Here is a 26,981-nt window from a genome sequence, read left to right on the forward strand (position 1 = left end):
CTTATTCGTGTCAATTTGGATCTGATTTGTGAATTCAAAGTTGGTTGCATAAGTATCCCACAAATGAACTAATGTCCAGTAACTCTACGTAAGATATATTTACATACATTGAATGTAATGAACATTTAGCATGAGTCTCGTTTTCCTTTACCTACGTTGGACACCCCTGGTTTAGCATCTTTATTTTGTTTCTAAGTATGTAAGTGACGTCAGCTGGTACAATGGGCCAAGCCTACAGTGGTGACCCAGCAGGTGCTATGGTCCCTCTTTCCTCCATCTAAATGCCTTGCTGAAGATTGGTGACTTGAAACAAACGTCTGAGGGCATTTACCCAGAACCTATACTTTCCAGGAAATTTGCAGTTTATGTTCATAAACTAGGATCTGATAGACATTTAGATGCAAACTTTTAAATGTAGACCAAGAGGCCCTAGCATAGAAATCAATCAGTGTAGAAAAATCCCCCCATTCACCATTGTCCATTTATTAGGCTTCCCATCTAGCAGGGATCCCTGCTCCTCACTGAGAAGCACACCCCAATATTTAACACTGCGGTTTCAAAAGAGGCAATTAAAGCTACAGCGCGGGTAGGCAGGCGCGTGCGAGCCGCAGATGTGGTTGTTAGCTGCTGCGCACATGGGCGGATGAAGGGGAAGCAGAATATAGCAGCATGTTGTGTGTGTGTTTCTGCAGTTTTATATAACGCAAACTCGACCCGAAGCGGCGACGTAAGGAAACTGGAGAGGCCCACCCCTTGCACAGAACATGGAGGGCCCCTCTCCCGACTCACTCAAGTCAGGTGCTGTGCTGAGGGTGCCCCCTGGAGCTCGCCCCTCCTGCGCCCGCACCGCTGGGGCCTTTGTTACGACCCTGCCCGTAGGTATTGGGGCGCTTTACCTGCGCACCAATTACAAGGACACATTCAAGGCATGGGGAGATTAAGGGCAGATGTATCATTCTTCATAATAGCGATTACCTAATTGCGATATTTAGCAAATCGCAATTAAGTAATCGCTATTGGAATGCATGAAACTCCAGGAGTTTCATACTGCGATTAGCAAGGGCTTGCAAATGGACCTACCTCATTAATATACATAAGGAAGGTCGCAATTTGTGAGCCATTGCAAATGGCTACAATCACAGGGATGGTGGCCTGCTGAGCTCAGCAGACCACATCAGTTTTAGCCTTTCAATAAAGCAATTTTTTTTTTTTTTTAAATGCAGCCTGTTTTCCTTAAAGGAAAACGGGATGTGTTTAAACATGAAAAATGAAAAGTTTTCTTTTCATTTTTTAAGAGTAGGCAGTGGTCCATGGGACCACTGCCTGCTCTTAAAAAACGTTTTCGCATGCATTCACAAAGGGGAAGGGGTCCCTTTTTGGGGACCCCTTCCTCTTTGCGAATGGGTTACCACAAATTTGAAATTGGTGGTAACTGCGATTGTTTTGCGACCGTATTCCACGGTCACAAAACAATCACACATACCTCTGTGATTCGATATTAGGAAGAGACGCCCTTGACACGCCCCTTCCTAATATCGAATCGGTATGTAGTCGCAAATCCAATTTGCGATTCGGTAACAAGTTACTGAATCACAAATTGGACTTGTTACATACCAAAATGCATTTTTGCGATCGCAAACGACCCATTGGGCACTTTGCGATCGCAAAAATGTTTGATACATCTGGCCCCAAGTCATTTGCCTAGAATCGCATTGTGTTCACCAGAGCCGTACCTGTTTCTCTAGATTCTTAGAAGGGCTGGTGGGGGGCATGGGTGGTGGGGGGTGGAGAAGTTATTTTCCTTAACCTCAGAAGTGGGTCGAAAAGAGCGCAACAGTTTGGCACACGGGGATGGTGTGATGCGAGCCACGTGCCTCGACGTGGATGGGCGTGCCGTAATTCAAGCTACCTATAGGATGGAGCTCTGGAGTCCTCACACACCCCCTGGAAGAGGAGAACTCAAGATCTGAGTTAATTGCCACACATTGGAGCACTTAACTAGTAGAAGGAGAAAAACTTAACTACGGTAAGGGAAATAATTACGAGGGGGAAACCCAGACTTCTTAGAGAATACCCTCCTAGCAGATAACCTACAACTCTCAATCCAGCTATCTCAAGTGAGTTTACCTCTAGTACCAGAAGGAGGCTCATTTCTAACCTACTGTCCTTATGGAATGATTTACACACTTACCTCCCATGAGTCCACTTTAAAGACTATTTTTGAATCTTTATTCTATTTATATGAAGCATCTTTCTCTCTATCCCAGTATTTCTTAACCTGTGGTCCGGAGACACCTGGAGGTCTGCAAAGCCTATTCAGGGGGCCTGTGACTGCTTAGAAAATTAAATAACAGTAACAGATTAATAAAGTGTATATAAATGAAGCAAAATGTAAAATTGGAGGGTAAAATTAGGTTAGTATCCTCAGATTCATTTGTTGGAACAGTGCAAATGCATCAAACAAGATTTAGTATAGATCTTGAGTGACCTCAAATAAAATTAGAAAAGCTCCAACTTATGTATTATATTATATTATATATTCCATAATTTGTGTATCTGTTTGATGAATGCTTATTTATGTATTTATTTGCATATTGTTTTACAGTTCAAATGACATAAATGCCAAGGTCGGGGTCTCCAGCTTCCAGTCATGACTCAGTGGGGGTCCCCGGATTCCAGTAATGATTCAGTGGGGGTCTCTGGATTACATTAGTGATTGCTTGGGGGTCCATAGAAGACAGAAGGTTAAGAACCACTACTCTATCCCACATGCACACATGCCAACTCACTTGGTGCAGCCGTGTGTCACGCAATGCCACCATGTTGCACAGGACATCCGCTCCACTCACATCATCACCCAGTGATCAGCTAGTATCACATGGTAGGTGAGCTGCAAAGCCCTGCACAGCGTGGGTGTTTCAGCTCATGTTTGGAGGCTCTGTGCAGCCGAAGTGTATTCCAGGGTTAGTAACCACACCAGGCATTGGCAGTAGCCTCAGAAGCATTTTTCATTTTGTGGGGTAGAGGATAGAGGAGTCTCTCAGGCTCTGCATATATCTCCACACCTTTCTCCATGGTCACCAAAAATGGTTTTCAGTGACAAGTTAGACAGTAATGTCATCAAGGTCAACTTTCCTCTCCAGACCCAACTTCCCCTTAGATCTGGCCTCCTCCTCTCACACAGTGAAAAGTTATTAGAAGTTTGCAAGTCTGCATTTGTGGAAAATGACTTTAGGCTCAGCCACAAAAGGTAGATTTCCAGACTAGTATTCTACATACCTTCAGCTGTAGGCACAGTCTCCTAGAAGAGATCCACAGACCTGGATTTATTAGAAATGCAGCAAGAGGCATGAGCCAGTCAGTCGAAGACATTCCCCTCAGACCCTGCTACCTCACTAAATGCCTCAGGATGTTGACAGACTCCAGAATTGGGCTACGCGGATCATGATATTTTGGTAATATCTGATGCATGTACCACATTCACATTGTGCACCAAGTACTGCAGCACCATAGACTCCCTCGGGTGTCGGGGGAACTCTATGTGCAGGCAGGTGCAGGGTCACCCCATTACTCACTATGATCAGCAGGATGAAGTAGATGAAGTTGTAGAAGGAATGCGCGTCCATCACGTAATACATGATCTCAACCCAGCCCTCTAATGTGATGACCTGCAAAGGGGAGGGGGACAGAGAGAGAGACAGAGAGAGAGGGTGTAAGGAGTGAGACTTGAATAGAGTTCCTCAGCCCAATAAACAAATTATCTCCAGAAAGATCCAAAGAATCTGTGAGAATTGACAGGGATATGTCACATGTCATGCTTTCAGCGTTTGCCATGGAAGGACACAATTTATCTAGTCTTGCCTTTAGTTTTAGTGGTGGAAGAGCAAACACCCGTAATCCATATATGAGAAACATTTGCAGGATTGAAAGCCTTTTTGGCCCTGTCGTATATTGCCAGCACTAGGACTCTTAAACAAGAAGGGGTGCCCTGTTGAAATCGCACTACAGCTGCTTGGTAAGGCCTGAAGTGGGCCTTCTGGGATTCAAGTATAGGCCAAAATTACTGCCGGCAACCCGAAAGAAAGTGTTACTTATTCAAGGTCGAAAAAGCTCATCTGATGTACTATAAACTAAGAGAACACACCAGAATGAATTAGGAGTTGTAGCTTTAGAATACATTATCTGTACAAACTTGCAAAGCTTGCAAACACTTTTTTTCACCTCACCTTACTCAAGTACCTGGTTTAGTTATGCAAATACGTATTCAGTACTTATTGTCTGCAAATGCTGCACACGCTAGTCGTAATAATAATAAATTGCGCTGTCCTCAGAACTATTTAGCTGCTACTGTTTTTGTTTTAATAGAAGATATCAGCTATATATATATTCTGTCCCCAAAAAAGTTTGGGAGCTCAGAAACTATGTTTTTCCACTTTCAATAATCTGCCTCCCACACAATCCAATCCAGAAATGTGTTGATCCAAAAACGTTTTAGCTGTAGCACAAAACATCACTACGTAACGTATTGGAATAACAGTATCACTTATGTCACTTTACAGAAAATCTCATGAGAAACCACAACCACTACAAGCACTGGAAACACTGCTCCCTCCTTGATCCTGCCAAGCAGTGTCATCACTTAAAGGCCTGATCGTCCCTTGGTACTGCCCTTAGGTACCGCCCCTGGAAGGACTGCTCCTCCACAAATCCCACCATGCCCTAAAATCACTGCAAACACAGCTTCTCTCCTCCAGTACTACAGCCAGAATGGGTGCTTCGCCTCTGAAGTACTGCAGTTGGAAGGAGCAAATGTCCCTACTTCTGCCCTGCGCTGCCAACACTTCAGGGACTGATCCACCTAAGTTCCACCCTGAACTATCACAAACCAGAAAACTGCATTCTCCTCCTTTGGTTCAGCCTGCAGTACTACTACTAAAAGTGTTGCTAGTCACCTGGTCATACCCTTCAGTACCATTAGAGCACTAGACTTGTGCGCCTCAGGGAACCACTCTTCCCCCACCTTCTCACCTGAAAGATGACAATCCAGGCATAGCCAATGTTGTCAAAGTTGATGGCGCCCTTGTGTGGGTTGGTGTTGCTCGTGCCGCAGACAGTGTAGTATTGGTTCCAGTTGACGCACATGCCACTGACATTAAACTCCTGCCTGACGGAATTGTAGTAATAGTAATCCTCCTTGTCCAAGCAGCACTGGTGGCCTCGTTCACGTAGGGGGCGGATCTCGTGGCACCCCATTATGCCGTTATCCCCAGAAAGTGAGCAAATGAAGGGCATCTCGTCATCTTCTTCTGGTTGGTAGTAGGGTGAAAGGGTGATGTCGCCTTGTCTGAGGACAACAAGAAGTTGAACCAAATCAGTATGGCTGTAGCAGGACCTGCTAAACTACAGAAAGTGCTTTCATGCCCCTCCATAGACCAGTATCATGTTTATTGACAGCTATCCTGCATAGGTTAGAAGGCAAACAACAACTAAACTCTTGCCCACTATGCTAATCCGTGAGATTCCATGTAACCATGTACCTGAAACACTATCTGTACTCTTCAATTCAAAGTAAATCCAATGTACTCATAAATGCCTATTGACTTTAATGTATGCAGTTCTTACAAAATACATGTCTATAGCCTGTAAAACAATATAACAACCAACTGTTAAAGGCATACTGGCTTAAACAAATGGTTTTCCCAATTCATAAGCTCAGTGCTTAATTTGTAAATAAAAACGTGCCGGTGGTCAAAGCTCCCCTCTTAAACACGCGGCTGCTGCAATTAAATGTGGGAACACGGAATACTAAGGCAGTGTAATCCTGAAGCAATCCCGGGCCTCTTCAATCCATATAAAGCCACTCCCTGCCCCTTTAGCTCACTCTTGCAGTTTTCTACTTTCTCCCTTTGTGACACTTTTTAGTTTTTCCCTTCTTCCGTCTTTCCCATATGTGTCTTTTGCTTGCAGCAAATGCTTGAGACAGAAGAATAAGCCCGGCCCTCAAAAATAAGTGCCAGTGCTCAGCACCGGAAACAACAAGCACAAATTAAGCACTGCATAAGCTAGACCTTTTGTCATTTATGGCATAATAAGTAGACCAGACCAATGGTATTGGTCGTAATGTCATCCAGTGCAGCAATCAGACCTATTGCTTGTCACCATAACCAATTTAGGGCTACAGTATTCAGCATAAGCTTTTCCTCAAAGCAACCATCATACACACAGTCATAAAATTAGTAAGGTATGCAAAAGCTACACTTTTTTATGTAGTATATGCTTTTCACAATAGATATTCCAGGCATAGTGCCTATATCATAGAATTTTATAATAAACAAATATAGCTATAATAATTGGCTTGCCACAAAAACGAACTCAGTTCTGCTGTATTTATTATCAGTTTTACCACAAGCCACAAAGTGCAATACATACAGTCTGTTCACTGGAAGCACACATATTCAGACCCAATCAAATCCTGTGCTTATGGCGACCAAAATGTGGGTGGAGCTAAGCCCCTCTTTCAGTACTCTGAAAAGCTATGTTTTATTGCTCATAAAAGCTGCAGCAACACTTGAAGTGTCAAGCCAGGCCTGAAAATCCATATAGATTAAATTAGCTCTGGACATCCTATATTGCTTTCAAACACAAATTTGCACTTTGAAGTCTAAATTTAATGATGGAATGGAGGGTGCGAGTGTGCAATACATTCCCCATAACTGCCCTCCCCTATCTGTGCTGCTGCTAGGATAAAACAAACAGCATAAATAATTTGGTTATCTAACATCCTTTAAAAGTATTACAATATCATGTTTATGCCCCTGAAAGTTCAAGCTTAGACAGCCATATTACTGCTGGCATACTGCTACTGACTCAGGCAGCTGGACAAATAAAATAATCACAGCTACGTGGAGGGAAAGGGCTTCTTCTGTGGATGCACACAGCTTCGGCCCTATCAAAACATGTGCTCTTGGCTACCAACATGTGGGCGGAGTCAAAGCCTTTATCTGTAGTACTTCTTAAAGCTCCTTTTTGGGTTGATCACATTATGTCTGGTGACAGGTTGTCAAACCAGACCTAAAAAGGACGCTTTCGACTCATTACATCTGAACATTTCATAGGCACTGAGAAATGTATGCCATGCAGTTTCATGGGAGTCACGTATGTCAGATGTAGGTAATTAAAATTTACATATTTGAATTTGGTGTTCCTATAGACTGACTTTGGGAAGCGTCTAAGCCTATCCACTGTCGCTGAGAGTATTTTACCTAGGTGTTCCTCCTACTTACATTTGCATTGTTCAATATTTACTTCACTCCTCATTCTAAGTTCCCTATACCATATAGCCTGTAATAGACAATAAAATGTCCTGCCGGCAAGTCATACTGCCTACGAAGGTCATCAAATGATTTCAGTTTTCAAGCTTCACACAGGTTACCTATTTTCCCGACAATATCATGCTTTCTGGTAAGTTCTCAATGTGGAGCTTCTTCAGTACTACTGCTCTCCCCGTGTAGAAATTGGTGCTGGACCTTGACTATCCCCGCTATTTGAAGGGGTTGAATAAATTTAAGGCACCAACAGCTTCCATGTGATTAATTATATAAAAGATACTGTACTCACAATGGGTAATGCTTTGCCCACAGCAGCTAAGTTCCTTGCACAGTTAGAGGTAGAATTATTAAAAGTGGTGCTCCACCCAGTGCAGCGCCACTTTCCTTGCGCCCCTTAGCGCCCACTACTGCCACCATGTGTGCGCCGTATTTAAAACACGGTGCACCATGGCGCAGAGTAAGGAGAAATAGCATCAGAATTTTTTACGCTATTGATGTACTGTTCTGGGTAAGCACCAAACTTTTGGCGCTAACACTGAACAGTACATTGAGGCCCATTTTAAATAATGGCATGCCCCGGTTTATCTCCTGCTCTGAGCAGGCGTTAAAAATGCCAAAACAAATGATGCAAAGAAACCTTTTAGATTTCTGTGAGCCATTTTTTCAGCCACCCTAACAGGGGAATGCCCCCTTGCATACATTATGCCTAGTGCAAGCATAATGTGGCACAAGGAGTTACAAAATGGTGCAATGCATGCATTGCCCCACTTTGTAAATCTGGCGCTGTGATTGCATAAAAAAATGACGCTAATGTGGCACAAGGAGGCGCTAGGGGCGCTTAAATTTGCCCCTTAGTGCCTACCTACAGAGAACAGTCAAAACCAGACTAACCTAAATATTCATTTTAATCAAAATGTTCAGTGCATGACAAATAGTATTCCCTCTACGTGAGTATGTGTATAAAGGCCAGCACAACCACAGTGCATGCTGAAACACATTCACTTGTGACAATCATTTGCCACAGAGAAAATATGTTTGGAAAATATGTATAATGTTCTATGTATTCAGTAGTAGTGGGTCTGTCACCTACAGACAGTACATGTTATGTGTTACAGGACAATTTAAGTCTGTTGTTCATGAGGGCGGTAATTACCGGTTTTTACGTTTGTCTCAACATTTTTATTCACAAACATATTTTATATTAACATCACTTTGGATAGATGTTTTTGATATATATTTGTTTGGGCTGCACAGTACTCTCAAGCCCATGAGTCACCATGAGTAAGGAAGGGTACGAGGGGTCGGCGAGGCGCACTGAATCCAGGTACTCCCGGTACTCACATGGTGAAGTTCTCCTCCAGGAAGCAGCGATTCCGGAGCAGACCAGCCCAGAGCTGCACCCCAATAATGCCGAAGATGAAGAAGACGAAGAAGCAGAGGAGGAGAACGTTCCCCAACATGGGGAGCGTGTCCAGAAGCAGGTTCACCAAAATCCGCATACCTATGAGGGGGCAGAGGGAAGAAGAAAATAATCTCAGCTCACACAGAGGCGGACAGAGGAAAGAGATCACAGTAAACAAACACAGGAAAAAACATTGCAAGTCGTCAGTTTTAGAAGCAAGTAGATGTGGGGGAAGAGAACGACAAGAGAGAGGTAGGAAGCCTAGAGAAATTCAAACAAAATGTTAGCAAAGTGGGGCAATTCAGACACCTGTAACTTCAACATAAAACGTCATTATTTTATTTAATATCACCATGAATGTTCATCATGCAGAGATATCACATGTTACATTATGTCACATGTACAATGAGTGACTGTACAAAATGTATTCAATTAACAACTGAATATGTGTAGAAGTGGGCGAAATTGTGCAGTTCTTCCAGGCGTAATACACGCAATTTTCACAAGATGTCATATATTACGGAAACTTCTCTTGGCGTTCATATGCGTTAAAATTGCACGTAAGGTATCCCCTCACATGCAAAGTTATGTTCCATGTATTTCCCATGCTGTTTCCAAATCTATGTGGTGTAGTTTGCGAATGTACCACAAGTAGCGAGGGCACACAACCAGTTTCACACATGACTGTTGGACATCTTCTCCTTCACCAAGTCTCTCACAAGTTAAGTTACATGAATACATTTGAGCAAACGAAACAAAAATTATGCCAATTAAATTTCCACTAAATATTTTATTATATTGCACTATCATCTATTGTCCTCATTTACGGAAAACAATAATGCATGAAATATTCAAATAACCTAATTGTATAATATCACTGAACAATGGCATAATCATGTATAGCATTTTTATAATTGTCTTTTTTTTGTAATTTCATTTACATCGCGGCTCACAGCCTAACGAGGCTCCGAAGGATGCTACATCGGCCTTCACACTACACTGTAGCAGTGTGTGTAGCAGGTCGGGGTTGAAGTGCAGGGTGGCCATGTGTGTGAAGCGTTTTTGTGACACACAATGCTGACTGGAATGGTGCTGTATCCGGTCTTAGGTAGAACTTGTTAACCTCATAATGATGGCAAGACGAGTGAGAGATAGACTTTGTGCACTTCAATGTAATTAAATGCTGTGAATGATTCCACAGATGTCTATAGAATCCAATCAGGAGTAGCATCAGAAAGGCCCATAGCATGTGCTGATTACAGACGGGGAGGAACCATCAAGAATGGACTGTAAACAGTCTTCCTTGGTAAATTAGAGTATTTCCATCATCAATGAGGACGAGCTTGTAGGCTTGTGCAGCAGAAACGTGACCATTGTACATGTTCCTTAGGTACTAGAGCGGCGTAGCAGAGGAATGGCTATTCACTGTCAATATCTTTGTATCTATTGCAAATGTATGCTGTCAAAATCTATGTATTTATTGTAAATATATAATACAGTTGGCAATATCGCTTGTCGACAGCTCTGTATCTGTTGTCAGCATATCTGTATTTTTTATCAATATCTAAGTATCTGCTATCAAATCAAAGTGCATATTGTCAATAACGTTTTTTTTTATATCAATACTGATGTACAGAGTATTTATATTTGAGTATTCATTGTCAATATCTCTGGACCTATTGTGAGTAGCTTTGTATAACTTGCCAATCTATGTATCTGTCATCAATACCAATGTATCTGTCATCAACATATCTGTATTTGGAGTCAACATTTATGCATATATACATTTGTCAGTTTTCAATATCTATGTTTCTGTGGCCAGTATCTCAGTGTCTATTGTGAATATATTTATATGCAATCAGTATCTATTCATAAATTACAAGCGTCTATTTAATTATTGTCAATACACCTACAGCCAGCTTTCTAGTATGAATTGTTCATATCACCTATCTATTAGCTACAGTCAGTTAAAGCTATCTACTATCAATATCATTTGCTGTTCTTGACACCAGTTTTACTGTAGTCACTGTTTATGTACCAGTCATCAATATTTCTATTGCTATTATCAATACCTCTGTGTTGTGTAAATGTTCCTGTAGAAGTTCTTGGTATTTTTGAGCCTGTTGACACTTATCAGTATCTGCAGTAGATATCTGTTGTCAATATCCCTCTATCTGGTTTCGCTATCTTTTAATCTGTGTCAGTGTCTCAATTTTGTCAATATTGTTGTGTCTGTGGTTAGTAACTATAATTTGTATTCACAATCTCTGTATCTGTTGTCATGTTTCCAAACTTGTGAACATATCTGTATCATTTTCTCTCTCAAGATCAGAGTCTAGTGTTGATAATGTTGTATCTTTTGTTGATATTCCTGTATCTCTTTAATATCTCTATTTTCAATATTGATGTACCTTTTGCTAATATCACTGTATCTTGTCAATATATATGTATTAGTTGTATTAATAGGCAGGTGTAAAGAACTAGAAGTCTCTTAGGTGATGCAGCATGCAGGGACACTAACTCAATAGGCAGTAGGTGGATTTGTGTTCCATTAATGCCTAATTGTTAGGCCTTCTCAGAAGAGCAGTAAGACCTCCACCACTTCCACGTTGATAAGTGTCTAAATCTGAGACTTCCTCAGAGTTAAAGCCCACTCCTCATGGCCCTCCTGGTCCACCCTCTAGGTTGCTTATTATGTACACTTGCGCCTTTGAGCTGGGCTTGCAGCATATATGGTACCCAAGTACCACTGTAATGTTAGGTTGTAGGGCACACACATCATCCAAAAGAGTATTCTGACACCTACGAAGGAGCAAAGTGGCCTATCTGAGGGAAGCCTATTAAAATATCAAAGTCCTCAGTTTCCTGCTGAATTCAAGGACAGGGCCGGCTGCTCTGATGGGGAAGAGGAGCTTGCCCCAAACTTTAGGAGCAAAGTATGAGAAACAGCATTCTCCAGCTTTGGCTCACCAGATGAGGGTATGTGAGCGAGAAGTAGGCTGGCTGAGTGGAGGTGTCTGGCGGAGGTGTGGAAATGGATGCAATTGTTAAGGTAGGCTGGGTCTAAGTTATGTAGAGCTTTGAGGGTGTGTGTGAGGAGCTCAAAGATGGTCATGTAAGTTCAGTGAGGTAGGTTGAGCATGAGCCTGGCAGATGCATTCTGAACCACTTGCAGCATTTTTGTGCGCTGGACTGTGATGCCAACATAGACGGCGCGGCCACCGTCGACCCTGCTGATGATGAAGGTTTGAGTCAGTGATCTTTAAGAGCCATTTGAAGATTTTACAGAGCGGTTTGAAGGCCTGGAAGTAGGTATGATTCAACTGTGTTGACCTGGATGGCCATAACTATTTAGTTGTTAATCACAATGCTCAAGTTTCTGGTGGCAATGGAGGGCAGGGGTGGGTCCTATCTTGGTGGGACACCGAGCAAGGGACCAGAGTGAGGTGTCTTTGATTAAAAGAACTACTTCAGTTGTGTCACTGCTGAGTTTGAGGCAGTTCTTGGTCATGCAATCCGCTACTGAGGACATGTACTTAACAAAGGTGGCTTGGGTAGGGGATGTGTTTTCTGAAAGGGACATGACTAGCTGAGTTTCGTCTGTGGAAATTATGATGCTGAAGCTGTGGGAATGGACAATGCTGGCAAGGGGGACAGATGTTGAACAGGGTGGAGCTCAGGGAGGACCCCTTGGGTACTTCACCGAGCCTGCCAAGAGGTCTGGGAGAAGGAGGACTGCTGTGTCTCCTTTGTCCGTGATGAAGCCCCGTTGTTGGCGGCTGAGGTGAAGGCTGCCTCGGTGCTGTGGATGGGTCTGAAGACTAATGTTGAAGGCTCTAGAAGGGTGTCTGCATCAAGGTGGTTGGCCATGCAAGAGGTGATGAGTTTCTCCAGAACTTTGTCAGAAGGTAGGGAAGGGGGGAGATGGGCCTTTAATTGGCCGTGGTACTGTGATCTGCTAATGTTTTTTTTGAGAGGGGGTAGGATGGTGATTTGTTTCCAGGAAACCAGGTTTGGTGTGGTGGCGAGTATGAAGTTGACTATGGGGGGTGATGGATGTGCAGATAGGGTCTAGACCTTTGACAAAAATGGGGTGTTGTACGGGTCTGAGAGGGCTCCCAAGTGGCAGCTTCCATGCTGGTGATTGCTGGCATACAGGGGAAGGGGTTCTGAGATGGTGCTGGACTCAGTCTGGAGGAAGTGGAGGGATGAGAGGTCCGGACGTACAGCGAAGTTGTTGTGCATGTGCATAAAATATTTGAGGATGTTTTTATACCATGGCAGTTTGTGGATCATTGTATAGCATGACAAATTATTTTTTGAACAATAGCGTTCAGGTGTGATCAGGACCAGAAGAAAATGCTTCTACAGCCCTGGGACACAGGCAAGATGGTGAATAATGCTGTGGTTTCTATAATTCATGGTATGGTGAGTTAAAAAGATGCACTGTCATATGGCTTGAGGATTCACCAGTGGTGGAGATTAATTCAAGCATTCCACCCATCACCTTGTTGTTCGCTCCTCTTGCCTTTAACGCCATGACTGGACCAACCTGTTCCCATGCCTTTGAGATCTGTACCCCCCTAGCTTGGCAATAGTGACAGCACCAGTTCCCCTCAGTGCCCTACAGCTCTGTGCTCCATGGGAAGAGATCTTGTTAGCCTCACACCAATGTGTCAGTAAAACAATAATTGCCATTTTATCCACAGGTTTCAAGTAATTAAACATCCGAGTAGTGCATTATCATCATCTCTAAATAGATGGATTCTGAAAGCCCCCCTCAAACGCCTGCGTGTCCCAAGGCGAACCATTTCCATCCTCTGTGGCAGAAAGGGAGCACTTGCCATACTTGTAGGCCAGTTTCTAATTAGCTAATTAGAGCCGTAGAATCAGTTAATTACTTGAGATAGGGGAGGCAGGGGAGGAGGTGGTGGCGGCTAGCGCCAGCCACTGTTTCAGTCTTTGATTAGGAGCCTGACAGCGCCCCCTGGGGGCAGCAGATAAAACTATCAGTCTGCACGAGGCGGTACAATCACCAGCCAGGCGCCCTGCAGGGATTTCCAATTTGGGGTAAAAAGTCCCCTTTGCCTTGCTGCTCGAAGTGCCTTTAAAATGCCCTTCTAAGCATCTTCCCAGGGCCCATTAACCACTCACAGAGGAGAGGGAGGCCTGTGTGCTGGTTGAGCTATGGCGGGAAGGGGAGGGGGCTTTTACCTGGGGCCGCTGACCTCCTCACACACAGAGTGAAAGTGTTGCGTACGAGGTCGTGCTAATGAGCCCGTGACATGCACAGCCTGGTGGCAGACTAATGAGGCGTGCAACAAGAGAGCACTCGTGCGGGGGTTGGGCTGCAGCCAGCCCGTCCCTGTCAGGCATCCAGCAATGGGCACTGTCGCCCATACACAACTAGGGGCTATCTGCTGCCTTTACTTGTAATCCGGAACCGGGCGATTGCGTTACTTCCAAGCGCTGAGCATTGGGCACTAATGGGCTCAGGTTCCTGTAGGTCTTTAATTCAGAGAACGGTAACGCCGTGACTGAACTGGCCCTTCCCAGTGACCCAGACCTCTGTGCTCGCCTGCCTTTAATACCTGGTCACGACAGTGATCTGTGCTTCTCCAAACCTTTCTATCAGGTTTGGGGTAGTTGATACCAGTGGCCTGTGTGGTGTCGTCACTGGCGCAGGACTGCACCACCAGAGGAACACAAGAGTGGTGAGACCATACCACCCCTCTGGCCAGGTCAGGATGGACTGGGCGGTGACGAGGTAAGGGGAGGTGACAAGGGAGGAGGAGAAAGGGCGCGAAGGCAGTGTGAACAGGGTTTTGAATAAAGCAAGATGTATCACCTCCATTGTGTGTCTGGCATTTAATTCAGGCCCCCCCCAGGACCTGACAATTGGCGACGAAGAGTGGGCCTACCACCCCTGGTAGTGACACACCCACGCAGACGCCAGACAAACCGCATCGGCCCAAGACAAGGAGGCGCACGCTGACGGCAGCCTCAAGGGGAAAAAAAAGAAACCCCCACCTACCTCGCACGACGGTCCCTAAGGACACACGAGAGGTGCGCGACCAGGCAACGCGACGGGAGAGCGGCCGGTAAGCTACCGCATCCAGACACCGGCGCTCCCCATCCCCAGCAGTATACGCGTTCGCAGGTGCGGGCGTGTCCCGTCCCTGCTGCACACAGCGAGAGACGTGCAGCGGGCGGGGCACCGCTCCCCAAAAGAAAAGGCACGCGCTCCTTCGCGCGAGCGCGGCTGCACAGCGAGAGACGTGCAGCAGGAGGGGCACCGCTCCCCGAAAGAAGAGGCACGCACTCCTTCGCGCGAGCGCGGCTGCTGCTAACTGCACCGCGCGGCCCAAGCGCGACTGCGGCGGCAGCAAGGGAGGCGCCTCCGCGCCCTCCCATAAGAAAAAAAAAGAACAGCAAAAAGGGGAATCGAGCAGCCGAGAAGCTGCCATAAGGAAACGCCCGCCCCCGGACTAAACCGGCAACAAGCGGCCGCCACACAGTGAAGTGCCCGCCCCCTCCCAAGAAAATTAAACTGAAATAAATACACCGAGGCTCCCCCAAGCTCTGCCAGCAGCCTGCCTAATACTGAAAGAAGGCGGGGACCGCAGGCCCAACCTCGAACAAACAAAAAAAAAAGGAAAATAAAGGGAAGCAAGCCACACCGGGCAGAATCCTCCTGCCCCTCAAAAAAAAAAATACACGCAACGAAAGGCACCACAGAGTGGCGCAGTGACAAGCCCTTGCAAGAGTCTTCATCCTTTGACCGCCCACCCAGACAACACTACTCATGATGGCCGGCGTGCCGCCACTAGAACCGTTCACTGTCACAGGCACCCCCCCCACCCAAGCGGCGAGGTGGAAAGTTTGGGTAGAACGTCTGGAGACGTACTTTGAGGCCTTGGACATCAAGGCAGAACGACGCAGACCCCTCCTCCTCCACATCGGCGGAGCGGACATCCACAAAATCTTCAAGTCAGTGACAGAAGTACAACTGCGCACGTACGAAACATTGAAAAGAGCAATCACAGCACATTTTGAGCCATATGCCAACTCAGACTACGAGCGGTTCCTACTACGTCAAGCACGCCAAATCACGGATGAGTCCGTCTACGTCTTCTACGCAAGGCTAAAAGAGCTAGCCAGCACCTGCACTCTACCAGACGAAGAGGACGAAATCCGGGCACAGTTCATACAGGGGTGCTCATCGTCAAAACTCAGAGAACGCATCCTCCAGCAACCCAACATGCCGATGAAGGACATCCTCACACTGGGGCGCTCACAAGAATTAGCACGAGCTAGAGCAGCTCACATGGAACAACCGCCGGCAGCACAGATAAAAGCGGAGACGGCCAACGCGGTAAGAGCACACACACCACGGCCAAAAAGAGAACCGTATAAAGGAAGACTGTGGGGCAAGCCGTGCAAGTGGTGCGGTGGCCCGGCACCACACCCGACCACCTGCCCAGCCTGGGGAAAGATATGCAGTGCATGCGGGAAGCTCAATCATTTTGCAAAGGTCTGCAAATCAACACCGAAACAGGCAAACAACCCCGCAAGGAAAACCGTCAAGATGGTGGAAGCCTCTCTGGCTCAAGACTCAGACAGCGACGCTTACCCACATGCACCGTCACAGTCAAGGGCTCCCCGACACAGGCATTGGTGGACACAGGCGCGTCCATCAACTTAATGGCCTTAGACGTGTACAACAAACTGTCACAACCACGACCAGCACTCCGGCCCACAAACATACAAGTGTTTGCATTTGGAAACAGCCGACCGCTAGACATAGCAGGAGTCTTCACGACTGAAATTACCCACGATAACACGGAAATGGCCACCAAAGTATATGTATCCAAGGACGGAACAGGATTCCTACTTGGCTGCCGCACGGCTCAAGACCTCAACCTGGTACATTTCGCCTTCGCAATTCACGTGAGCACGCTCCAAGTCCTAATGCAAGATTTCAAGTCTCTATTTGAAGGCATCGGATGCCTCAAAGGGCCGCCACTACGCCTGCACATTGACAAATCGGTAGCCCCCGCAGCACTCAGACATCGCCGGATAGCGTTCCACCTACGACCCAAAGTGGAACAGGAACTACGTCTCCTAGAGCAGGCGGGAATCATTGAAAAGGTGTCAGGCCCGACACCGTGGGTCTCCCCCATTGTAGTTGCCCGGAAACCCAAACAACCGGAGGCGGTCAGAATTTGCGTCGACATGCGCCTACCAAACCTGGCAATCAAGAAAAGACCGCCACCCAGGAGGGAAGTTCCGCCTTCCGTTCGAAGCACAACCATGGACCGTGACGACGATGAATGGTACCATGATAACGGCTCGGCGAGAGCCAGAGACAGTAACACGCAACGCAGCACTGTTCAAACACGTACCCTGTGCGACGAGAGGCGAAGGAGACGAGGACATCACAGAAGAATGGACAGACCCGAACAGGGACGCCGACGAAACGGTATCCGCAAGTGGAGAAGCGAGAGACGCTCCGGAACACAGCAGAACACACCCAACGGCAGAGCAAAGACGAGGACAACCCAGCGGAGAAATGGCATCCGACGGAAGAGCAGAAGAGAGCCAGGTATCAGACCGGTCCAAGACGGGAAGGTACCTGCTGAGGCACAATCCAGGCCCATCCCGGAGATACGAGAACTATGCCGATGATTGACCAACCCCAGGGCACCCACCCGGAGAGCCCAGAACTGTTTCAACAGAAAAAGCCACACTGGCAAAGTAAACAGTTTCCAGTTCAGTTTTGATGTTCATGTTAAAAGATTCCCTTCCCCGTTGGGGAGGGATGTGGTGTCGTCACTGGCACAGGACTGCACCACCAGAGGAACACGAGAGTGGTGAAACCATACCACCCCTCTGGCCAGGTCAGTGACGAGGTAAGGGGAGGTGACAAGGGAGAAGAAAGGGCGCAAAGGCAGTGTGAACGGGGTTTTGAATAAAGCAAGATGTATCACCTCCATTGTGTGTCTGGCATTTAATTCAGGCCCCCCCCAGGACCTGACAGCCTGGAAGCTCTGTGCGCCATCTGAATTTATTACAATGACTGGGGCTGCCCGTCCTAGTGAGTGACCCAAATCTTTCTGCCTCCCCTAATTTCAAGACTGGGGCAGCCTGCCCTGATGACCCGGAACTTTCTGTCCCACCCTTTAATACTAGGACTGTGGCAGCGTATGCCCCCTGACCTTTAACACAAGTACTGGACTTAGGTATTGGCGCTGAAGCAGCCTGCCCTAGTGACCAGTATTGATTCGCTAACATCGCAGCCATATCCTTAGAGGCCCACTTCTTCCCTTTCATAGCGGATTCTGTTTTTTTCGTCTCTGTTCGCGATGCACACAGTAACAACCGGCCTCTGCACCCTCTGTCCACCCTTCACTGTGCTCTTTGTACCTCGTTGTCTTTGCACGGGCCCGTCTCCCCTCCGTCTCTGGAGCCAGAGGACCCCCATGGCTGGCAGTGAGCGGGGATGGAGACTGAAAAGGCAGTGACCTTTCTGCCTCAGCATCTGATAGCAGCTGTTCAAGCGCCGAACAAAAGCTGCATGGAAGAAGGAGCCCGGAGAAGGGGCAGGTGAGGAGGGGAGGGGCCATGGGACAAAAAACATACAAGGGGGGGAGCAGGAGGAAAGAGAGAGAGGGAGAAGGAAGAATAGAAACGGCAAGGAAAAGAGAAGGGAGGGAGAGAAGGTTTGGACGTTGTCGAGCTAAAGACCAAAAGTGACTTACAAAAGCACGGCACATCAGAAACCAAGTGGTTGTTTGTAAGGCCGCTAAGGTGATGTGTGCACTTAGTTGTAGCGCACGCAGGTTCAAAGCAGGATTCAGTGTGCAGTGCCCTAAGTGCCCGAACCCGTCCTCAGAGGTCTCTGACTATGACGTCAATAAAGGACGAAACTAAACCACAGCCAACGGGGGTTGGTCCGGCCCGTTTGAAAACACGCCCGCCTTGTACTGAAACAGGCAATATTGCTACCAAGGTGTATGTTTAAGAAAAACAGGACACATTAAACAACATTAGCAAAGCATACAAGGCATGAAAGCCCAATAAAATGCACCTGTGACATCAGAACATCGTGATCCTCGTGGGATGAGGTTTCAACGAGTAGTTTGGTATGGTGCTACCGCTGTCAGGACGCCTTGAAGTGGTAGAGGATGCCAAGAGACAGTAGGCCCATTCCGGAGGGCATTGACACCATTTGGCTGCAACTCACTGGTGACAAAGGAGTTGGTTAACTCTTAGCATCTTAGTCATAGGTTGCTCAATCACCGCGGGTTCCGTTTCTCTTGGTATTGTCTAGAGATGGGCAAGGTTTCTGCTAATTTCTTCTTTGCTCCTTTCATTAGATACCATGGTTCTGTTTCGTCAAACTTCAGTGGAGTTCAAAACTTACTATGCCACCACACAGGAGAGCATAATATCCCAGACGAATCACACTGTCTCCAAAGCGATTTCTGTTGCTTACTTGAGTATCTCTGGACTTGGGACGTTCTGGATGGCTTCATGACCATGAACTTTTGTCTGCCACCTGGAATGGGTGAGTATTGTGTCACTGGTGTTAAGCCCTAGTAACATCCCAGCTGGGGTGTTTTTACTGGAGGCATGTGGAGCATGGTGGTAGTCCCACAGAAACCTGTAGATGGCTCATCCAACATTGTCCTACCCCGTCTTAGCATATTCGGTATCTTATTCAGGGCTGTCATACAAAAGTGCGAATGGGGGATTCGCTTGCGACCATCTTGGTGTCATGTTCCACTGCATGACATGCAAGGAGAACAGATGGGGTCATTGATGAAAAAAAAAGCAAAATCAACACTTACACAAGACCAGGGGGCTGGACAGATCTCCTCTATGGCTGTATGAGCAGGCTGCTCTCTTGGCAAGGAAGGCAACCTTCCTCCATACTCCCTACTCGCATGCAAACATCACAGCCAGACTTTTTGACACACCTGCCTCTTTGTCTTTAAGACTCCTTTCAGTGCCGTATACGCTGGCCGCAGCAGGTGCAGTACTAGTGAAGCGGCAAGCTCAGTCAGGCCACCTCTTGGTAGTAGCCCTTCTTCCGTCACTGATAGCTCTGAGCCTTCATTATGTAGCGACTGTACCATTCTCCGCTCCAGTTTTGTGATGAAACAGTTTCGATAGCATTTGTGACCAGATGATCTCCTCAATCATTCTTTTAGCCATACTGAGGTATATTCATCAGCTTGAGTCACCCTAGCTTTATCTTTTATTGCAGTGGGAATGCGGCCTTGAGACACTCACCGCAATCTGAGCACATTCTTCCGTCTCGCTTGCCTGGTCAGTTCTTTCAGCAGTCGTCCCTTAGGGATGGTACGACAGATGATGAACTGGATTTCCAGTTCCAGGCTTGTAGATGACTATTTGTAATTGTAAGAGCCACTTCTCAATGCACAGAGGGCTTTTGCCGCTGAAACCTGAAACTGCAATATGGAAGGCTCCTGGTCAGTGCACACCATGATTTGATTTCCACAGAGTTTGATAGGAAAATTGTGGCAGCCCATTAGAATGACTTTTGTTATCAGAATATCATTGCTCGGTCTCTGTTAGTGCACAGCTGGCATAGGCAAACCATACTCACTGATCCTTTTCTTCCTGCTGTAGAAGAACAGTGTCTAAGCCAGTGGGGACAGTGTTACACAATAGTTCACTCAGCATTGTTGTGTCACAGAAATATATTGTGTCATCTGCTTTTAGTCAGTAGCATAGTAAGGGTGCTGTAGACCCTAATGCAAGGAAGGCAATAAGACCCCCATCTCCTAGTTCTATAGTTAAAAAAAAGAGACGCTCATTTGTTGAAGTAGGCTTCTAGCACCTCTGTTCTGCGGTGCCACTGCACCTGCTTCACCATAGATAGCCACCCCCTGCTAATAGTGGGCCTTTTGTGTAGCATTTTTTGTTCTTCAGATTACACACACGCTGCATCTGCTTTCTTCAGGTCTCTTAGAGCTTTTAGGATGGACATCAAGTTGTGAATGAAACAACGACAGTACATTACCTTCCCCATAAGACTTCAGACTTGAGGGACTGTAGGAAGAGCAGTTTTGATATCATGAATAATCTTAGGGTCAGGCACAATATTGGCAGTTGCACATCTAACAACCTTAACCAGTCTTCTACAGTTTGAGAAAGGAGGTGGGGCTTTGAAGGTTTTAGTGCTTCGAGCTGGCCAGTGTCTGACACGTTATAACGTGAGGTGGACATATAAAGGGGGTGTGGCATAGCACCAGTCTGACTGAAGAACAGTGGGGGATAATTGAGAGGGTAGGGTTTAAGGTCCATTGTGGCTTGATCAGCCTCTTTTTCCTCACCAAAAATATGAATAAAGGCTTTTTAGCCTTACTCCGTATCTTGGTAGTGGGAAAGCTCGTCAGGCAGTTTTTGAAGTGCATCCACAATTGAGCTGGAATGCTGCTCTATGTAGGATTTCTGGCTCACCTTCTTTTCATTGTATGACAGGTTCTGCACCAGGTGAAACAGGTGACACACAGTAGCACTGTGTGAGCTGCAGGTGTAAAATGGTATCTGAAAAACTCAATCTCCAATTTCAGAAATTCTCACTTGCTGTGGTACAATGTGAACTAATTTTCCTTGATTTTGGTAAGGGCATCATGCAGCTGGGAGTCAGGAGTGCTGTTGTTCTAGTGATGTAGCATGCATCAGTCTTGCCATGGACGACATTGGGTACCCCTTGAAGCTGCAACAGTGCTTCTCAAATAGAGAAGTGCCAAAACTGAGGTCATTTTGACACTGTAGCATAATGTATGTTGAGATCGTGATTATATACTTTGAGTACTCATCCAAAACCAGTTGGTGGTGTCCTGCATTCAGATTACTCTTAGAGAACTATTTCGATCCATTTACTTTTGCTTCCTGGACATAAACTGTAGGAGTTATGTGCATTTCAACTTTTATGGGGTGATTGGGGATGCAAATGTCTACACAAGTCTGAATTTCGGGCTGTAATTTGCGCTTCTAGGCAACAACAAATGCTGGACCACTAAGGCACGGGAACATCAATATTCTTGAATATTCCAGCGTTCTCATGTTTTTACAGTTCCATTTCTACTCGTCACACACGTGGAACACGACCCACCCATATCTTAAAAACCGAGATTATGCCGACTAGTTTATCTGGAGTTTCAGTATTTTTTTTTCTTTTAAGCACCAAAGCCTTGAGAATATCCTTGAATTTCTCAAGCTGTTGTTTAGCTCACTTGTCTGAATGCCAAAAGCAACTGATATGAAGCGAAGAGTTTCCACCTCCTTGCAGCTGCTGAAAGGTCTGCCATTCATGCAGGTGCTGAAGAAATTAGCTCTGATTGTCTTAGGCTCCTGGATGACACTTGTTATGAGCCTGGCAGCAACAGGAGGCGGAGATATGCCACCAAATGTGTAAATTCTGGGGTGAATTGCTGTAAGTTGTGGCAGGGGGCTAAGTGATTGACAGTCATTCCATTACAGAACACACCCAGGTTCACCAGTATTTAGAGCAGCCATTGGTTTTTCAGGTATCTCCAGCTCGCACTTGCGCTATGAGGTTCTTTTCTTACATCTTTCACCCAGGTCTGATATTGTGTGATCCTGTGTGTTCTTCCTTTTTCTCTTTATCCAAACCAGGCTACCCTTCAGGATCAGGCTTGTTTTATTCTCGTAACTCCATCGCAGTCTTGTGAGAAGTTTGTGACTGATGCCAGCCTGCGGGGTTTGATGCTGGAGTTGAACCTACATCTTGGCATAGTGATTACCTTTGCAACAAAATAAACAGATCTTTCCTGTTGCCGGACATGCAGAATCATGGGGAAGAGTACCTTAAGAGTAGCCACTAGATAGGCTTGTCTTCGGATCTTAAGGTTTCTTCAGATGAGCACCAGCTTTGCTTACTGATTCTCCAGGCTTTGGTATCAAAGGGCAGTTTGCCGGGTATTCCTTAATAGGGGGTGACACATACTTCCGAAAGCTCATGCGAGTGGCCTAGGGTGAGCAGTACAGGTAGCATCATCCTCTGTTCTCTAAACCTCAATTGCTTAAATTTGGCAGAGTTGCATCACTCAATAATCTCAGTGTAAATCTAGTCCTCTGGTGTGGCTAATTCCCATGTGCTGCCACCCCACCAAGTCAAGCATGAGACACATGAATGGATTCCTTTGGACCCTATTATTTGGCTTCAGAATAAAATGTTTTTAATCAAGGTTAGATTGTGTGCCAAACTGCCAATATCGAGAGCAGCCCTTTAGCATTATAATCATACAACTGACCAATTGCAAGGCAAGTGAAACATAGTTTTTGGACCTCTTCATCAGCTAAATACAGTTATATAGCCCTTTTTGTAAGAGATCAGTATAGTTCGTAGCAGAGAAGTTGGTTTTAAACTCTGGGCATGTAGAGCCACCATCTTCGGCTCAAATAAGATGGTGAAGACAACTTATCAAACAGCAACACAGCAGACATGAGATTTTGTAGCATGGTGGAGGTGGAGCAGGAGCTGACCCAGCGGACAATATTAACCACAGATCAGCCAGGGCCCGAAAAAATCTACTGAATGAAGGACCCCTCAGCGAAAGATAAAATGTCCATCAAGCCATGTGCTGATTGCGGAAAGCTTCCCTTTTCTATGCGGGGTGTGTAGGTTATGCCATGCACAGCAAACACAGGGCATGGAAGAGAGAGAGACATGTCAAGTGTCCCTCCAACTGCATAACCGAACACGCTGGACCCATCCCACAGAGACAAAGGTGAATTGCACTGATAGTGAAGAGGAGCCTTAGCACTGCCCCAACATCCCATGGGCCAAAGGCAGTCTGAAGGATGAAGAAGTATTTGCCAACACGTGCAGGAGAAGCCAGCAGGACAGGCATCGACATGGTAGCTGTTTGTCAGGCTGGGCAAATGGCAGACCATTAAGCACAGTGCAGAACAAAGTTACCACACCAAACCATGCTCAAAGGTAGGGCCATGAGGGTACTGAACGCACATCACCAGGAGAGGACGCTAAGAGCAGTCTGTCTGGTTCTTTACTATCGTTTAGCAGCAGGAGCTGAAGCCAACAGGGATTACCACCAAAAACAGTTCTTGGAAAAGCGGGGAGACCCACCTTGGCGTGTTATGTGAAATCAGGTACAGTGCATGCATGCTGAAACAATGACAACAATTCTTTGGCTTGCTATGCTCAAAGAGTTCAAGCCCATGCCCTGAGGTCTTTCATTTACACTATGACCTCGGTAAAGCACCAAACCAAAATGCAACTAAATGGAGGGTGGTTTATAACCTTTTCAAAACACACCCCCTTTTGTACTGAAAGACATAACAAAGGCCAGTTCTGCAAAACTGCTCACACTCACTGGCCTTGGTGCTGCTCCACTTTGTACCCTAACAAGTGGTCGACCTATCTCGGCAATTTTGGGATGATGCATGGTATGCCCCAGTTGTCTTGATGTGGAGCACAGAGTGAGTTTTCTTTGTGAGCGAAGCTCCTCGCTTAATCCACAATTTTGCTTGAAGTTATAATGTCCCCTTCCTCTCTTATCAATTTGAGATCCCTCTCTCTAAAAAATTCGATCACATTGTTTTTGATATACTGTGTAACACCTTTGAAACCCCACCCTATGAGTACAACAGAACTGCACCTTCCCAACAAAGTTTAGAAAAGCCCACAAGTGTCGCTTAAGGACCCATTGGAGAAACACTCATACAGAAGTGGATGGAAATAATGTAGACAGATAAATAGGAAGGCTTACATCATGAAATTACTATACTGCAGGTACTTTTATCCCTATCACGTAGATTTCTTATCATGCCATGTTTTCAAGGCAAAATAGATCAGAGACTTTGTTAGACAACTAGCGAGGCTTCATCCATCTTAGTGAAATTTGTCAGTCACTGTCAGACCTTTATGTTTACTATATTTTTAAAAAGCTTCTCAAATAAGCTTTTTAATTTTATCTACAATTCAGAGCAGTTAGACATTTCAAACTCACTTTGCATAAGAACTCTTACAAAAGTGACATTTTTAAAACATACCCATATTTCTGCAAGGGAAGAAGTTTTGTTCTGTAGAGCTTTGAATGTTATGGTATCACAGCCATATAAACATAATGGTCAAAATAATCCTTTACATTTTTACATGATAGCCAATTTACCTGGCAGACAATGAGGTTAGATAAGGAGAAAAAACTCTGAACACAAAATTAAGATATCACCAGTGTTCTGATTCAATGCTTAAAGCGCCCTCAGGCATTTCCCCAACATGATTTGAATAAGACTTCTGTCCTAGACTAAACGATTTTTTCATAATGGGTCTAGTGCAATAGTAATTATGCACATACACAGTTCCACAAGTTGAAAAATTCAGGGGTTCACGAGATTGCCCTTTTTAATTAACTCTTACAAATTGCTGATCTGAACGTAATTCATTTTCATGAACTAATATTGATATTTTTCTGGGTAGCAGCATTTCCTCACTTTTTAGGACTAAGATAGACAGCGTGTGCACCATATCGTCAAGACATGTTGTATACACTTTGTGGGCTTACAGCCTGCCCACTGCCTTTTTATTTGTTCCTCACATTGCCCTTTAAAAATGCTTGTTTACTAGTGGTGAATCCTTCTTTTTTGTCAACTCCTTTTTGTGGTTTGTTTCCTCCTACAGAGCACTACCCAAGTACTGTATCTTTACGGTGCGGTTGTTTTTGTTCATTTTGTGGGACTATTTATTTTTCATCTCCAGCCCCTGTTTGCTGTTGCCAGTTTTTTTGTGTTCCCTGTCCTTTACTGTTATAAAGTCAGCGTGTGCTTGCAAATCTTTTTTTAATAATTGAGGGTTGTGAAGCACAATATATTACAAGCAAAGAAACAATTATCTTTAAAACGCGTACCTATTGCAAATGTGAAGAAATAGACTGTGTTTCTAGATTGAGCAAAACACGCTCTTAAATGGGGTTGAGTCTCAGCAGTTTGCTCCCAGCCTACTCATCTGAATGGCCAGTGCATGCCCTTTAACAATCATCGTGCCCCTATGCTCCACTTTGCCTCTAACTCCACCTCCTTTAATTTCCCCATTGGCTGTAGCCAGAAAAGACCAGCTGCTGTGCTCCGATTGGAACTGCTGCACGGGGGTGCTCTGCTGCTCGGTGAGTGCAGGTGCGCTCTCTCGTTAATCCCGCAAATGTTTTTCTGGTGATATAATCTGCCTACAACATATACAGCCCTGCCCCACTACCTCCCTGGCTTGCCCCTTGTACAATTTTTTTTCAGTTCATGACATTTCTGCCTCCCAGCACTTGCAGGCCCGGCTGAACCCTGCGTCACACCAAGATCATTTCCACAGGTCTGTTCACACACCTTTTGCTCTGTTGTATCCAAATCATCCCTGTGAGCACCCTAGTGGCTCCACGGCCTCACGTACCCTCAGCCGAGGCTCTTCCTAAACCATGCAGCTGTAGTACGTACACTCTCCACAGAGGGTAGTGCTTCGATACGCACCCTTCAAGCTTTGTAACACTCACTTGCAGCATTCCCAATCTGCTGCACAATCTCAGTCACATACGGTACTCCCTGTTTAATACTCTTCTCCTTAAAAGAGGAACACTTCCCCAGCCTTGTGCTCTCTCATCGCCGTGTAACATCCCTGGATGTCCAGCTCCAGCGAGCAATATATTGAACTTCTTTACATATTCTACGGAAGCGGGCACAGTGTTGTGAAGTGAACAAGAGACCTCCCTTCCTCACAACTGCTAGCTTCAGCAATCTGAGTTCATTAGGCACATGAGAGGAAGACTAATCACCAAAGAAAACATTTGATAGTCACAGACACACTGCTGACACTTACTATAGTGTGCACACTATGTACACTCCATCACGCCCAGACTTCTGAATGAAACGCAGCTTCTGATGAATAAACAAAATGGTGAAAGTGTCTTTGAAGCCAGTTCTATGTATTGCTTACAGTAAGGCTGCTGGGGCCAGCATCTCTGAAACTGCTCCCAAGCACAGAACTGCATTGAAAGTTTGCATGGCTGATGCTGACCCTGTCCCCCCCACCCCAGCTCTGACCTTCATCAGGTATGCCTTCTGTGTTGTGTACCATTCCTATTGTACTCGTCACGCTTTGTAGCACATAGTGTAGATGGGTGTATGTGGCTATAAGTGACCCACTGCCCAGTCATTCCCTCTCCAGGTGTCCCTCCTCACTGTTAAAG

General features: G+C 45.7%; 1 protein-coding gene across 1 annotated transcript in view; it reads right to left on the reverse strand.

Annotated features, from left to right (window-relative positions):
- Positions 1–26,981, reverse strand: part of CACNA1I (calcium voltage-gated channel subunit alpha1 I) — an 842,691-nt gene that overhangs the window by 340,258 nt on the left and 475,452 nt on the right. The window contains exons 6-8 of the mRNA XM_069231287.1: positions 8,670–8,829; positions 5,029–5,344; positions 3,576–3,668 (exon numbers count right to left, since the gene is read on the reverse strand). Coding sequence (XP_069087388.1) covers positions 3,576–3,668; positions 5,029–5,344; positions 8,670–8,829 — 569 coding nt within the window. The remainder of the gene's footprint in view (positions 1–3,575; positions 3,669–5,028; positions 5,345–8,669; positions 8,830–26,981) is intronic.

The sequence above is a fragment of the Pleurodeles waltl genome, chromosome 4_2 (genome assembly GCF_031143425.1).
Source record: "Pleurodeles waltl isolate 20211129_DDA chromosome 4_2, aPleWal1.hap1.20221129, whole genome shotgun sequence".
Taxonomy (NCBI): Eukaryota; Metazoa; Chordata; class Amphibia; order Caudata; family Salamandridae; genus Pleurodeles; species Pleurodeles waltl.